The 15,913-nt window shown below is 45.9% G+C and overlaps 1 protein-coding gene across 4 annotated transcripts in view; it reads left to right on the forward strand.

Annotated features, from left to right (window-relative positions):
- ICE1 (interactor of little elongation complex ELL subunit 1) overlaps positions 1-15,913 on the forward strand; it is a 105,207-nt gene that overhangs the window by 52,776 nt on the left and 36,518 nt on the right. For 3 of the 4 annotated variants that reach the window (XR_013226512.1, XM_077310058.1, XM_077310060.1), the window contains 6 exons: positions 143-225; positions 1,127-1,166; positions 1,262-1,321; positions 6,673-6,762; positions 6,862-6,900; positions 9,734-10,089. Coding sequence is in view for 3 of the 4 variants with exons in the window: in XM_077310058.1 (XP_077166173.1) it covers positions 143-225; positions 1,127-1,166; positions 1,262-1,321; positions 6,673-6,762; positions 6,862-6,900; positions 9,734-10,089 (668 nt within the window). In the remaining variant the exon portion in view is untranslated. The remainder of the gene's footprint in view (positions 1-142; positions 226-1,126; positions 1,167-1,261; positions 1,322-6,672; positions 6,763-6,861; positions 6,901-9,733; positions 10,090-15,913) is intronic. The other variant, XM_077310059.1, reaches the window with a different exon arrangement.

Here is a 15,913-nt window from a genome sequence, read left to right on the forward strand (position 1 = left end):
GCTCTGTTGGATTTTCACAGGGAGGGGATGGGGTTGCTGAACCAAGTGCTTTATTTTGCCCTCTTGGTAGGCTCACTGTGATTCTGTAGTTTTGTTTAGGGCTGTTTTTAAATGTTTTTTTAATTATTTCCCCCCCTTAAAGAAGCAACAGAAAAACACAACCTGGACTTCAAACAATTAAAAACAGAGAAGAAAATACTTGAAAAGAAATTGAAGAAAGCACAGGTAGAATGTTTTGGTTCTTTCTACCCCAGTAAGAGTAAAATAGGGGTCGTTGGTGCATCTTAATTCTGTGTACTATAGTTGTCAATATTACTAATTGTTAGTTGCGCATCCTTACCTTATCTCTTAATGTTTGTTTTATAAATCCAAGTAAGATGAAAATGTCATTTCCTCCTCCAGCTTTTCTGTAGATTGCTGTTACAGGACAGATTTGGGGGTGCCCTCATTCTTCCAGCTTCTTCTGTGCTTGTATTGGCAAGAAGCTTCTTAGCACATGGGATTCTGGGCATCTACTGGTTGTCAGTGAGGCTTGTTACCTTGTGGGCCAGGAGGTGCCCTCTGCAATTTGGTCCCTTGACAAAGGTCCAGGGGTAGTAAGGCTTTGTACAGTTGGTTTTGTGCAGCGGTTTCAGTTCAACATAAGCTAAAATGCTGGTCTCTCTTCAGTCTGCACTCAGGTAGGGGGATAAACTGTGTGAGGCAAGGGTCTGTGGAGGAAGAGCTAAATTCAACACCAGTTGGGGGGAAGGGTATGAGCTTTGAAAATCAAAGTATTTTGTCTGATTTGGTATCAGGTTAAGGGAGCTTTGATTCTCAAAAGTTTCTACCCTGAAATTCTAGTTGTTCCCTGATGTGCGACTGGACTTGAATATCACTCATCTACTGCAGGCCAACATGGCGGCTCTCTGAAATGGTCTGCAGAAGAGTAAGACAAACAAATGCACAAAGGGATGTATCAGGAACTTGTGGGGAGTGACTGCTAAAATACCTAGCTGCAGCAAAGCATTTGAAGGGCAGTCTTGTGAAGCAAGAGAAATCCTTTTCCATGGCCAGGACAACTAATTTTGAGTGCTACCATTTAAGTAATGGTTGTCTCTCCCTCTCCCCCAATTAATTCCAACAGGAAAAGATTGAAAGCTTCCCTAGTGAAAATAAGAAGAAAGGTAAATACCCACTTGATTAACTGATTGCTAGGCTTTTAAGGTTTGGTGTGACTTTTAAGGTTTGGTGTGACTCTCCCTGTTTCCCCCCCCCCCAGTGGTGAAGCATGTGGAAACCCAGAGCGAGAGAGAGTGGCCCATAACAGACCTAGACAAAGGTGGGTATTCATCAGTCTCTCAACCCTCTGACCGAGTTGTGCCTGGAGCCACTGTTCATTGTGTGCAGACCTTTGCAGACAAGATACCTTTCCCCACTGCAGGATATGGACAGTCAGCTGACCCAGGAGTCTCTCAGTGGTCCACAATGATCAGAGGGAGAAAGGAGGATTTAGATCCCCTGTAAAGTTCCCATAGACTGTTTGCATTTCTGTGAACATATTGTGACTCCTCCCCTCCCCTCTGCAGCCCAAAAGCCCAAGCAGCAGTGCTACTCCTGGGGACCTGGGATCCCTAGGAACAACGGGGGGAGGGGGTCAGAAATCTGCCTTGAGAAGAAGGGATCTGCAGAAATTGTCTCCCATCCTCTTTTTGCTTGCCTGGAAATTTTGGTGGATCTGAGCCTTAATCCCATTTGAGCTTGTGCTGAAGTGTCCAAAATTAATTAAGGAATGGTCGGGAGTGTTGTGCAGAGAGGGGGCTATAAAAAAGAGATCTTGCTCCCCCCCCCCCACACAGGGTGCTGCCTTGTTTCCAACAGTTCTGCTGGATGTAAATGGATAAATGAGTGTTGTAAAATCTCAGCTGGTTGTCACTGTCTAGCGGAGGGCAGTAGAGGATGTATAAACCTAAAGCTTCAGCCACTGATTTCCTGTCCTCTGTACAGCCCACTGCTTACCAGATTATGTACCAATGCCTTGTATCTGTCTACCTGTGAAAGGAGGAGAAGGGGAGAACAGAGGGTGATGTTAACAGAACATGCAGCTGACAAGCAAGTAGGCTATCAACTGGGAGGGAGGTATATGATGGGGGAGCTTGGAGGGACAATGAATCATTACATGGGGTGGCAACGAAGGAGTTATTCAGTATGGTTTGGGGCAGAGATGCTGAGAAGCACTTTTGGAATGTTATCATTGGGCCTAACTATGTTGCATTCCTCATCATTGAAGGTTGAAAATTTTGGGATTCCTGCTCAGGGCGGAGGGGGGGAAACAGCATACCCTTTGAAATGGGTTGAAAGTTCTATGCTTCTGGAGTTACAAGATATTTTTCCAACTTTGAAAGCTGACTATGAAGGCAGTGACTTGTCTTTTTTCAGACAAAGCTACAAACAATACTGCCCAACATCCCCATATTAATCCTTTGGCATTAATAGTCTGAGAAAACTAAAATTTTCTTCAGCCTAATAGCTACTTTCCTGCCAGATCACCTGGAAGCAGTCGTGACCCGCAAGAGGGAACAGAGCGTGCAACTGGCTATGTGTACGTCTAGCTCTGTCAAGCTCCAAACAACAAAGTGCAGAGGATGGCAAGCAAAAGCAGGGATGTTTCTTTTGTTTTGCCCAAGTTTTCCAAGTCTGCAGCTTAAATAACAAGCAGAAAGAAGAAGGCAAATGATGCAATTTAGATAGACGTCGCTGGGCTGCTTGCGATTGTTTATCATGCCCATAGGCTGAATTCTCCAAAGAGGTACCAGCCTCCTGAGGGTGGTTAGTCACTGCGAGAAGAAGATGAGGAGAATATTGGGATGATGCTTGTGTGTTCATTCTTTGCACAAAGTTTGGAGTTTTTTAATGCCTATTTTTGGGCAGAGGGGTATCTCTCAGCCTTCTGTGAAATGTCATCAGTATGCACAAGTATGAGACATGTTGATCATTCTGTTCTGATACCTGCCATTTGGAGAGAGATCATCTCATACTTCTGCACAGATAAATGCACACTTGTGTGCAGAAATCCATCTGCTGGTATTGAGCCATGTGTTAAGGGGTGTAACAAAACTCCCAGCCTGCTAATGAGTTGAAGCCGAATGTTCCTATCTGTCAGTGGAAGGGGAAGGGTGCTTTCTGCTTGTTTTCCTTTCCTGATTGCAGCCACCCAATTTACTCCCTCCTGCTTTTTCCGAGGGATCTCACTCTCCCAGGAGCAGCATTTCAGGAGGCAGAGTGGGGAGCGGAGGGCACAAAAATTCCCTTCTGCTTTCAGAAGTGCCTTCCATCAGTGGAATAAAGAGAACAGGGAACCTAGTGGCAAATTCAACAAGAAATAAATAAACTCACCACAATGGAATGTCTAAATAATTCTACAATATCTAAATAATTATACAATATCTAAATAATTATACAAATAGAACAGGTATACAGATAATCTTACAATTAAAAAAGGTATACAAAAGGTACACAATCAACAATCTTCTATTTTCTTTATACAAACTCAATGATAATGTGTAATACAAATGAACAGTAACTCCCACTTTGTGGATGCTCCAACAAGACCCAGGAGCTCAGCCTGTTTCGCAACAACTTCTGCCGGGGAGCAAACAGCTGACTAAAATTTTTCTTTTAAGGTGACTTCATGGTTACACACTTAATTTGGAAGAAAAAATCATGCTCCAACTGAAAATAATTTTTTCCTAGAATCATATCTGTAAGATCAATAAGAAAATCAATAGGAGGCTGTGTAATATTAAGATTGACTAAAGTATTCCTAACTAGATGTAAAGCCCATTGTATCTAAAATACAATGGGCGCTAGCAGGCGCTCCCCCTCCCTGGGGGGGGGGGCAGGCAGGGGTCTTCGGACACGGCCCTGTAGGCTGCGGTCGCATCGGCAGCTGCGCACAGCATGGCAGGGGTCCCTGGGCGTTTGGAGGGGTGGGCGCCGGGTGGATGGCGGGGAGTAAGTAGTGAGCCTGGGGCAGAGCGAGGAAGAGGCAAGGGCAGTGTGAGGCAGGGAAGCAAACCTGTTGGAGCTGGAGGAGCTGGTATGTCGGTGCGGCTTGGCGGCGGGCTCTTCATGTTGGCGGGCAGCAGGAGGACGTCAGAAGACAGGGCCATGGATCTTGTAGCGGCTGGACGGCGTTGTCCTCGTGTCGGCGGCCATTTTGGAGGGCAGGCTGGGGCTCAGAGGCGGGCTCGTGGTGTCGGCGGCCAGCAGGAGAACCTCTGAAGGCTGGGGCTCGGCTCTGGGAGCGGCTCACAGGCTGGCAGCGGTGGGGGAGCCGCGGGAGGGAGTGGCAATGGCATAAGGGCGACGGCGGCAGGCGAGGCCCGGTCGGCAGCGGCAACGTGCTTGGAAGGCTGGCGACGCTGGGGGAGGCGCGTATGGGAGCGGGAACGGGCGGGAAGCGGCGGCGGCGGCAGCGACGGGCATCAGCGGTGAGGAGCGCGTTGTCCCAGCCCCTTTCGCGGGAAGTTGGGAGGTTGTGAGGCTGGAAAGGAGTAGGGCCGCCGCGTCAAAGACGCAGCGGTCCTGCTCCTTTCCCCGCATCGATGCATACTGTATGGCGGCCAAGGAGGGCGCGCCTCCCCATTGCCTCCTTGGTCCAGGATTGACACTCGGAGGGGAGAATCAGGAGCCGCTTCGCGGCTCCTCATTCGCCCCTCCGAGTTTTTATCCTGCATAGAGCCCGCCCTAACTCCTCCCAACTTGCCCTTACTCTTTTATTTAATAACCGCGGAGCAGTTTACAGATGGTGTTTCTCGCATCCTCCATGGGGATAGATGTATAAAGGGCCTGAATATCTGCTGTTAGTATACAAGTGCCTCTGGGAATCTCCATGTTTTCCAATAAGGTTATAAAGTGTGAAGAATCTTGTCTAAAATATGGAATTTTATAAATTTCAGGCTGTAGAAAAGAGTCAAGGTCCTGAGCTAATGGCTTTGGAACTGAGACTATAGGATGAGCAGAAAGCGGAGACACAGATTTATGGATTTTAGGCAGCATATAAAATATAGGGCCTCTAGGATGTTGACATAAAAGAAACTGTGCCAATTTAGAGTCTGTGTCCCAAACTAGTTGCACCATCCACTACAGTTTTAACTATCTTAAAAATATCCAAGGTAGGATCCTTCTGTATTGGTAAATAAGCAGAACGATCATTCAACAGGTTGAGTACCATATGTTTATAATTTGATTTGTTCATTATGACTAGGGCACCCCCCCCCCCCAATCTGCAGGTTTAAATACCAGTTCTTGGTTCTTACTTAATGCATCCAAAAGAGATAATTGGTTTTTATTCAGGTTATTCCATGGTGCTCCAAGTTATCAATTTTCCATTTTATTTATTTCCAATAACACACAGTCCATAAAGTTATTAATCTCTGAGTACTCCACATCTAAGAGCCTCTTGTGGCACAGAGTGGAAAGGCAGCAGACATGCAGTCTGAAAGCTCTGCCCACGAGGCTGGGAGTTCAATCCCAGCAGCCGTCTCAAGGTTGACTCAGTCTTCCATCCTTCCGAGGTCGGTAAAATGAGTACCAGCTTGCTTGGGGGGTAAATGGTAATGACTGGGGAAGGCACTGGCAAACCACCCCGTATTGAGTCTGCCATGAAAACGCTAGAGAGCGTCACCCCAAGGGTCAGACATGACCCGGTGCTTGCACAGGGTATACCTGTACCTTTACCTTACTTCCACATCTGGAACAAAGTTAGATTTAGGTCTAAATTTATCACATCCAATCTCCATATCAGAATTACCAAAAAAAGCACATAATTTAATCAATCTATTCAATTTCAAGAGGTCAGTACGTGGATTGAAAGCCCGATATTGGGGAGTAGGGACAAATCCTATACCTAACCAAAGTCCCTCCAGTTCTTCCTTTGAAAGGGAATAATTGGACAAATTCACAACTAGGTTCTCTTCCTGAGGTGGTGCTGGTGAAACTGGAAAGCAGCCGTTGGATTTAAATCCATCTGCAGTTTTGTTGGAATGCGTTTACAAATAGTCCAGAGTAACTGGGGGTATCTTGAACTGATAGAGGAGAGGAGAACAATATAAGTAGCTTTGCTTCCCATTGGCCTATTATGCACGGCCGCTGAAACGGCAGCATGGAGAACGCAGAGGAGGAAGAAGCAAAGCAAACCACTTACGCACGGGATGGAACACAATGGCGGCAAAACCCAGAGTATCCGATTATGCACGCAGCTAATCCGGAGCCGCTTCTGGTTGCGCCCTGGTCCTGGGAAGCTCCACTTTCTTCCACATCTTGCTAATGCGGCTTTTTCGGCAGTATACGTTGACTCTGCGTCCGGTTGCCGCCTGCAGTGTGTATAATTGGTGATTTTAGCCGCCGCCATTCCACCCTGAATGCGGACCTTCCACTCCGTGCATAATGGGCTATTGGGAAGAAAGGTGAGGTGTTAGTGAAGTAAATAGACGGTGTACAGTTTTTTCCTGTTTCCTAGGCAGCATAGGACTTCGGAGCACCTGTTTGACTCCCCATTTGAGGGAGACCACTATAAATATCTCAACTAACATATGTTTCCTTCCCATTAATGGTGTCATGCAACTATGTGGGTACCAAATTTCAGCCTTCTAACTATTAAGCACTAATGTTTTGGGGATTTTTTGACAGAAAAAATTAAACTGCTGTTGGAGGAACTTTGGCTATGTATTGACAGCTCCACAGGGAAAAGTCACATGGACGAAAATGACTGCTATTTAGGTGAGATGAAGCATTGCAGTGGATCCTTCTTTGTCTGCTGTTTGTTTCCCTCAGAGGAAATAAAAATAATGCTGAATATTTTTTTTCCTTCCATAACAGCTAATTTTCACAATAATTCAAGACCTCGTGAGAAAATAAGTAAGTACTTTGAGAGAAATGCATTTCAGTAAATGAATATAGTTCAAATACAAGAAACAAAATATATAACAACTAGTTGTGGGGAGCATCCTGGTACTGATAAGGAAATTTCCTCTTCTGGACTGTCTCCCCAAAGGGCCTTTCTATTGCTTTTCCCATCCTCACCACTAGAGAGCAGAAGGATTCTGCAGATTGTCAAGATTTCTGGTGTAATCATGTGAAATCAGGGAGCTGAGCTTTGGCTGGGGGAGCCCTGCTTTTCAGGGTGATTCCCAGTTTTTTACATGTATAAAATGAAGTGGACAGTCAAGTATGCCTTGGATACTGCTCACCTCCATGAAGGGTCTCAAGTTCCTTGTGAGCATGGTCCAAGGGAGATGTTTGCAGGCAAACCACTCTGACTATGTAAAAAGCAAAAATAGCATTTACTAAGCAGGTAAACATGGTACAAAATGAGGAAGATACTGAACAAGTCAGTGTTTATTCACAGACTAAATAAATCTTCTTTCCCTAAAAGACAAGAAGTTGGTGTCAAACATGTCTGCAGCCGTTCTTTCCTTTCAGCTCATGCCTCTTAACAGGCAGAGGAAATCCTGCTCTTCCTCCAACTTTCCTTCTCTGCATCCTTAAGTTTTTGTCTGAAGGAAGGGTTTTCTTTCCCCACCTTCAAATTCCTGTCCTTTCCTGGGTGCAGTTTCCTGGCCAATTCTGCTTGCTCCTGCCATCCAGTGGGGACATGGCACTAGGTTGTGGCTTGCAGGGTGATCTGTTGTCTCTTCCAAGCCAGCTGTGAATCAATGGATGCATTTCCTACTGGAGCAGTTCAGCATCCTGCTGCTGTCTAACATGAGGAAACCAGCTGTGCAGGGGAGGCTATTCCAGGTTAACTTTTGAACATCACACTGTGGATGCAAGCATTTCACCACCAGCTGGCAGTTCTTATGGGCTCTTCTTCCACCTTCCTCTGCTGGGATTTGCCAAGGGATTGCTCCGACACTAGAGGTCAGGTGTCATTCTGGTGCTTATTTTTGGTCGTCTTGATCCTTTCCTCTTTGGGAAAAGTGAACATCTCAGCTGGAGAGATGAGGAATCAAAGTTGTTCAGCTCTCTTGGCCTCTAGATGTCTAATGTTCCAGCTACCATGAATTCTCCAAGTTCAGTTTTTGATGCCTCCTCTCAAGAGAAATAGCACCAAGGTCCAACTTTGATTTCCTCCCAGGTGCAGCCCTGGGGAGGGGGGGGGAATATCTGAGTTAGATGCTCCTTTTTGTTAATTGACTGTCAAAATGGTCATTAGTATGATGGGGCATAAGTATATATGTTTGGGTATGAATTGTAAGAACCCTTGAGGTTATCACCCAGTGCTGGATGTGAAAGATAGCTTAAAGAAGAAGTAAATGCTTGTTTTTTGCACGGGAAGTGGGCTCCTGCCTGTAGTGTCTCCAAGCCATCAAGAGGCAAAGTGGCTCCAGTTTACCTAGCCCTGACTTGGGTGTCTGCTTCTGTGTGTTTAAATTATAAAATGTATGTATGTATCTTCCATATTTTTAATTTGTGTGTTAATCCCTTTTCTTTCACTCCTTGTTTGTGCCAGGATTTAAGTCAGGACAGGCTGCTTAAAGGAAGTGTCCCTTCTGTGTTTTGTCCTGACCCGGATCATTCTGTATCATTTCAATACCATCTGCATGTCCAGTTAGATTGGAGCAGGGTTACCTTCTGCATCAGGTCCAAGCGCCATGGGGCACCTGGGAGGAAGCGCCTCATCCCCATCCACTGTCCAGCTAGAGAGGAGGCGGCCGGTCAGGGGCCAGCTACTCATTGCTGGGGAGGGGGCCAATGCCTTCCTTCCCCCAAAGTAGCCAGGCTCAGACAGTTCTCTGCTCCAGGTCCTGGCTTTAAGGAAAAGTGCTTGACTTGCTTCATCTGCGCTAAGTTGGTGTGCGGGGGAGGGGGGTGGAAATGGAGGGGTGCTGCGGGAGTGAAGAGCCTCTTGTGGCGCAGAGTGGTAAGGCAGCCGTCTGACAGCTTTGCCCATGAGGCTGGGAGTTCAATCCCAGCAGCCGGCTCAAGGTTGACTCAGCCTTCCATCCTTCCGAGGTCGGTAAAATGAGTACCCAGCTTGCTGGGGGGTAAACGGTAATGACTGGGGAAGGCACTGGCAAACCACCCCGTATTGAGTCTGCCAAGAAAACGCTAGAGGGCGTCACCCCAAGGGTCAGACATGACTCGGTGCTTGCACAGGGGATACCTTTACTTTACCTTTACCTGCGGGAGTGAAACCTTCTACTTCTTGTCCCAGCATCTTGTTCCTCCTCTAGCTGCCAGCCAAGTGCAGCACAGTCAGGTGAAGCACTTCTCTGCTTTGTTTTCTGTCTTGGTTTTGAGAAGAAGTGCTTGGCTTCTTCCTGCCTTGCCCTCAGGGTGGGGGGCACCAAGCAAGAAACCTAGAAAATGCCAGACCAGGAGGAAGGTGGTATACTTGTCCTCCTGAAAGAGCTCCTCTGTGCTTGTGTTTCCTTATGCCCCCTTTGGGCTCCTTGCCCCCCTCTTCCTGCAGGCATGGTGGTTTGGCACCACCTCCTGCCCCAGCTGTTTTGTACTTGACTCTGACTCCAGGAACAGGAATTTTCTGACAGCACTCACCACTCCCCCCTCAACATCCCGCAGGAACCCTCAGGCTTCAGGTGAAAGGAAGGGAAGGTGATTGTAAGCCACTTTGCGACTCCTTTGAGCAGTGAAAAGCAGGGTATAAAAACCAACTCTTCTTGTTACCCTCAGCTATCAGGTAGAAGAAAAAGAAAAACTAAACTGTAGGTAATCTTCTGTCCCATAGAAGCGGTGCAGAACTCTCCAAAACCCAAGAGAGCTCGAGGAGAGAGGCCTTCTCATTGTTCCTCACCAGAAACCTGTACAACGCAACCTTCTTTGACGCCCTTGCAGATCAAGTGGGACAGCAGGCCTGCCAGGGATGCTGGCCAGATGGACAATGAGGCCTACATCGGCGAGGGTGCTCCGTTTCAAGGCCAGTCTCCAGGCTTTGCCAGACGGACAGAACCATCCACAAGCAGCCTAGATCTTTGCCATATGGAAGTGGAAGAAGCTGCTGAAAATCTGACAGAGATTCTGGAGTGGGTTGGCTCTCTTCCCCGTCTTCTCTCTCCCATACAGTTTTCACCTGCCACAATCCCAGTAAGTTCCCAAAAAAACGTGGCCAAATATTGTAAGGGAGACAGTTCTGCTGAGACTGGGGGGTGGGGATGATTAAAAGCTTCCTGGAGGAGGGACTGCTGCATCTATTTTCTAAACAGAACAAGTACTCAAATAGAGGGGAAGTACCCCTTTGAGGCAGCTGTGAATGGTGGTAACCTGCAGTGCAGATCAAAGCAGGGTTGCACCCTGCTCAGTCCATTGACTTCAGTAAAGTGCAGCTTTGCTGAGGATTGTGCTGTTGATAACCCTAGTTATGTTAAGAGAGTTTTTTGCTTGCAGAAGGTAAGAAAGGGGTCATTTGATCTTAACTTGCAGTTGATGCAATCAAACATGTTAATGAGTTGTAGTCCAGCCATTCTTGTTGGGATCTCGTTGGGCTTTTCTTGAAAAATTGTGACTTTCAGATTAGAAGCTTGGAGTCTAGTCAACTCAAAAGTTCTCCCACGGATTTCTGAACATTTTTGTGTCGGGTCCTGTTTCTGTCAGTGATGAATGCACCATATACTATCATCATTCTGAACATTTGCAGGTTACTCATAAAATTGCTGTGGACTAACTCTTGGATCTCATGACATTTTAACTCAATTTTCACATATTATGTTTAATATGTCGGCTGACAGGTTTAATTTCATGTGTCTGATTAAAAGGTATCAAGCCTGCAAAAGGTAATGTAGCAATAAATTGGCTCCCGGGACGACCAGAATCATAGAGTCATAGAATAATAGAGTTGGAAGGGACCTCATGGGCCATCTAGTCCAACCCCCTGCACTATGCAGGACACTCACAACCTTATCACTCATCCACTGTAACCTGCTACCCCCTTAAGCCGTCAGATGGCTATCCAGCCTCTGTTTAAAAATTTCCAAAGATGGAGAAGCCTGTTCCACTGAGAAACCGCTCTGTCAGGAACTTCTTCCTGATATTTAGATGGTATTTCTTCTGAATTATTTTCATCCCATTGGTTCTGGTCCGTCTCTCTGGGGCAAGAGAGAAAAACTGTTTCATCCATATGGCAGCCTTTTCAATATTTGAAGATGGTTATCAAATCCCCTCTCAGTCGTCTCCTCTCTAGGCTAAACAGACCAAGCTCCCCCAATCATTCTTCATACGTCTTGGCCTCCGAACCCCTCACCATCTTTGTTGCCCTCCTCTGGACACGCTCAAGTTTGGCCGAACCGGAGCAGACTAAAGCGGTAGCATCACCACCCACAATCTGGAAACAATACTCTGTTTTATACAGTCCCAAATCCCATTTGCCTTTTTAGCCACCGAGTCACACTGTTGACTCATTTTCAATGTATGGCCTTTGATCCTTTTCGCATATGCTGCTGCCATGATAAGTCTCCCCCATTCTATATTGGTGTGTTTGGTTTTTCCTACCTAAATGCAGAACTTTACATTTGTCCCTATTGAACTTCATTTTATTCAGTTTAGTCCACTTCTTGAGCCTATCAAGTTCATCCTGTATTCTGATTCTGTCTTTGGTTGTATTTCCTACCCCTCCCAGTTTAGTATAATCTGCAAATTTAATAAGTATCCCCTCGAAACCTTCATCCAAATCATTTATAAATATGTTGAACAACACAGGCCCCAGGACAGATCCCTGGGAACTCCACTTGTCACTCTTCTCCAAGAGGATGCTGAACCATTGACAAGTACCCTTTGGATACGATCTGTCAACCAGTTATCAATCCACCTGACAGAATTAGGATCCATACCGCATTTTACCAACTTGTCAACTAGAATATCATGTAGAACCTTATCAAAAGCTTTACTGAAATCCAGATAAACTATGTCCACAGCATTCCTGTGATCCAGCAAGGTAATCATTTTTTTTAAAAAAAGAGATAAGGTTGGTCTGACATGATTTGTTCTTGCGAAACCCATGCTGAGTCTTAGAAATCACAGCTCTCTGTTCCATCTGCTCAAGGACTAACTGTTTGATGATTTGTTCCAAAATTTTGTCAGCTACAGATGTCAAGCTGACAGGTCAGTAGTTACCCGGGTTCCCTTTTTCCCGTCTTTTTTCCCTTTCTTGAAGATGGGGACAACATTTCCCCACCTCCAATCATCTGGCACCTCACCTGTTCTCCAAGAAGTGTCAAAAATAATGGGCAGAGGTTCAGAGATTGCATCTGCAAGTTCTTTTAATACTCTTGGATGCATTTCATCTAGCCCAGAAAACTTTGTTTCATTTAAAGAAACTAGGTCTTTGTGGACTGCCCCAACAGTGATCCTAGGCCACCATTCCAATCCCCCATGTTGTGTTACGTTTTTTCCACACTGAACAATATTTCCCTCACAAGAGATGACTTGAGGAGAAATAGGAGCTAAGCAGTTCAGCCCTCTCTTCATCATCTTTAAACATAGCCCTGCGGCGCCGCGGCCTAAATAAAGGAGTAAGGGCCTCGAAGGTGGGCCCTGTCCGGGATGAGGAAGGGTGCCGATTGGCCCCACCCCCAAGCTGCGCGCGGCTGCTGATTGGCTGCTTGCCCGGCCAAAAACCAACCCACCCCACCCCCCACCAGAGCTTTCCTTCGCTCTGGCCGCCGAGAGCGAAGGTAGGCTCCCTGGACCCCGGCCCCGACAATGGCTCCCCAGACCTTCCCCGGGGCTTGGGGAGCGTATTCAAAACTGCCCGCCGCCTTGAAAACGCTCCCCGAGCCCCGGGGAAGGCGCTCCGCAGCGCGCCGCCTTAAAAACACTCGAAGAATGCCTGTAGGGTGAGCGGCGCCTCTCCCTGTGCTCCCCACCACAAGCCTCCCTTAGCTCTCTTCTTCCCTCCTTCCTCTCTTCCTTCACCCCTCGCCTTCATCACTCCTGTTCTTCTCCCTCCTTCTTCCCTTCCCTTCTTTCCATAGACCACTCCAGCCTCGCATCTTGCCATTCTCTGATACAAGCACCCCCCCCCCAAAAAAAAACAAAACCCTTCTTTGCTTTTGCTATCTTTCTACTGGGTTGCTTTCCTGCTTCCCCCCTTCCGCTTCCCGAAAATCTTTGGAGGTACAGAGCTTTGAAAAGGAGGAGGCAGGGAGTGTGAAAAGGTCATCCAGCAACTCTGCTCCGCCCCCCTCCAAAAACAAAATCTCCCCACATTTTTAATGACAAAACACCCCTCCAATATTGGAATGTTGTGCCAACTTTAAGAGCACGGCTCAGTTCTTTCTCTGCCCAAGAAAAACAAGAAAAAAGCTAACACCCCTATCTAATCAAAGCGGAGGTTCTCTAACTGCATTAAAAGTTTTGCTCCTCTTTAAGATCACTGCCACATTCCATTGTGCGAAGGATTTGCAAAATGCAATGCGACTCTTCTTGGTTGCCTCACAGTCTCTCTCCCTCTCTCTTTCTCTCTCTCTCTCTCTTTGACTACAAGAAACAATGACTACAGTCCCCCCCCCCCCCAGTGTGTGCGTGTGTGTTTTGCTTCGGCTACTGCCTCGGACAGAGAAAACACAGACTTTGACTGGCTGGGGCGACACTTTGATATTTTGCCTCCTGGGTTTCGAATGAAATCTACCTTCACCCCCCCCCCCCGGTTAGTTTCTGCTCACACCTGGAAGGCTTCTGCAGTCCTTTATTTCTTTATCTCTCTCCAGTATGGAAATGAAGCGAACACCATGCCTAATCTTGGCCTCGCCATACTTGGCCAGGAGATGTAGAGGGCACCTTAACCCACTCTTTTCCCTCCCTGCTCCTACTTTTGGGGGATGGGAAGACACTCCCCTCCCCCCTGAACATATTGCCTCCACCTGGATGGGATATTCTTATCCAGAGAGGAAACATCTCTGTCACCCAACTTCCTGTGCCTTGGCTATCTCCTTTCCTGATGCACATTTGACAACTGTTTTAGCCGACAGGTAGAAGCAGACCTTGCAGAGGGACAGAGGAGAGACGGTGGGACAAACAGAACTCCCTGGGCTCTGCAAAGCCTCGCCTGCACAGGGGAGCTTTATATGTTGTGGACTTTCACCGAATTTGGGGGCTTTATGCCAGTGGGGGTTTATGCCAGGGGTCCCTCCAGTATTCTGGCCACTGCATCTTTCTCCTCCCGCCCTTCAAGCCCAAGATGTCAACGCATTACACTCCACCCTCACACCATTCTAGCGCCCGTTGTATTTCTGCCTACAACGGGCTTAAGCTACTAGTCTGTTATAATTTCACTTTCTTGTCCTTATAATGCTCCTACCATGTCTCTATTCTTTTTCTTCTTTGAAATATAACTAAAGAAGCCTTTTTTTTTTGCTCTGTTTAGCACTTCTTGCTAGCCTAAGCTCATATAGAGCTTTTCTAACCCTGTCCCTACAATTATTGGTTATTTGTTTATACTCATCCTTGGTAATTAGGCCTTCCTTCCATTTCCTAAATGACTCTTTTTTATTCCTCAAATCATTTGACAACTGCTTATGGAGCCAACTTGGCTTCCTTAGGCTCCTTCCATCTTTTCTTCTCAAGGGAATTGTTTGTGATTGAGCCTTCAGTATTACATTTTTAAGAACCTCCCAGCCCTCTTGGACTCCCATCTCTTTAAGTCTTTCTGACCACGGGACTCTACCCAACTTTAAGTCTGTTAAAATCAGATTTCTTGAAGTCCAGTCTATACATCCTACTATGTAAAGGTTTTCTCTTTCCCACAATTGAAAATTCCAAAACCACATGGTCACTGCTACCAAGTGTGCCCACTACTTCCACCTCATCTACCAATTCTTCCCTGTTTTTTTAATTAATTTTATTAGTAATTTTATTAATAATACATTTCCATAATAACATAAATCTTGTGTTCTTCCAATATAACATGGTTAAACTTCCAGTAACACTTTATACAACATATTGTATAATTTTTGTACACTGAGACAGATGCAAATAGACAAATTCTGAACCTCCTATTTAAATCTCAACTGAGAATTCCCACTCCAAATTTATATGTTTTCCCCATATAATTCCAAAATGGTCTCCATTGATTTTTATACTTTTCTAAGTCTGTGTCCTTAAACAATGCTGTGAGTCTAGCCATTTTTGAAAAATCCAATAATTTCATTTTCCAATCCTCCAGCGATGGGGTCTCCTTTGTTTTCCAAACTTTTTCTACCACCATTCTGGCTGCTGTTATGGCATACAATAACAATATATTCAATTCTTTAGGTATTTCATCTCTCGTTATACCTAATAGAAATAGTTCTGGTTTCTTTTTGAAGTTAACACCCAGCATTTTCTTAAGTTCTACATATATTTTGTTCCAAAATTTAACCATCCTGAGGCCAATTCTTCCCTGTTGATGAGAATCAAGTCTAAAATAGCAGAGCCCCTGGTTCCCCTCTCTACTTTCTGGGAAATGAAGCTGTCAGCAAGACAAGTTAAGAAATTAACGTAGTTTGTATTTTTAGCAGAGTTGGTCTTCCAACAGATATCTGGGTAATTGAAGTCACCCACGACCACTGTTTCCCCCCTCCTTGAAAATTATGTAATTTTGTCTAGCAGTATCTCATTCAAGTCCTCTGTCTAGCTTGGTAGTCTGTAGCAGACCCCCACAATAATACCGCTCTCATTATATTTAACCAAATACACTCAACTGAACTTTCATGCTCAGGTACCTGTATTTCTTCACAAATATTCCTAACATATATTGCTACACCTCCCCCCTTCTTTTCTTGTCTTTTGAATAGATTGCACCCCTTGATTCTAGTATTCCAATTGTGAGTATTATCCCACCAAGTTTCTGTGATTCCTATTAGGTCATAGCCCCTTCCTCCGTTAGGACTACTAGTTCCTGCTGCTTGTATCCCTTACACTGTGCATTGGTGTAGAG

Source organism: Paroedura picta, chromosome 14 (assembly GCF_049243985.1).
Source record: "Paroedura picta isolate Pp20150507F chromosome 14, Ppicta_v3.0, whole genome shotgun sequence".
NCBI classification, from domain to species: domain Eukaryota; kingdom Metazoa; phylum Chordata; class Lepidosauria; order Squamata; family Gekkonidae; genus Paroedura; species Paroedura picta.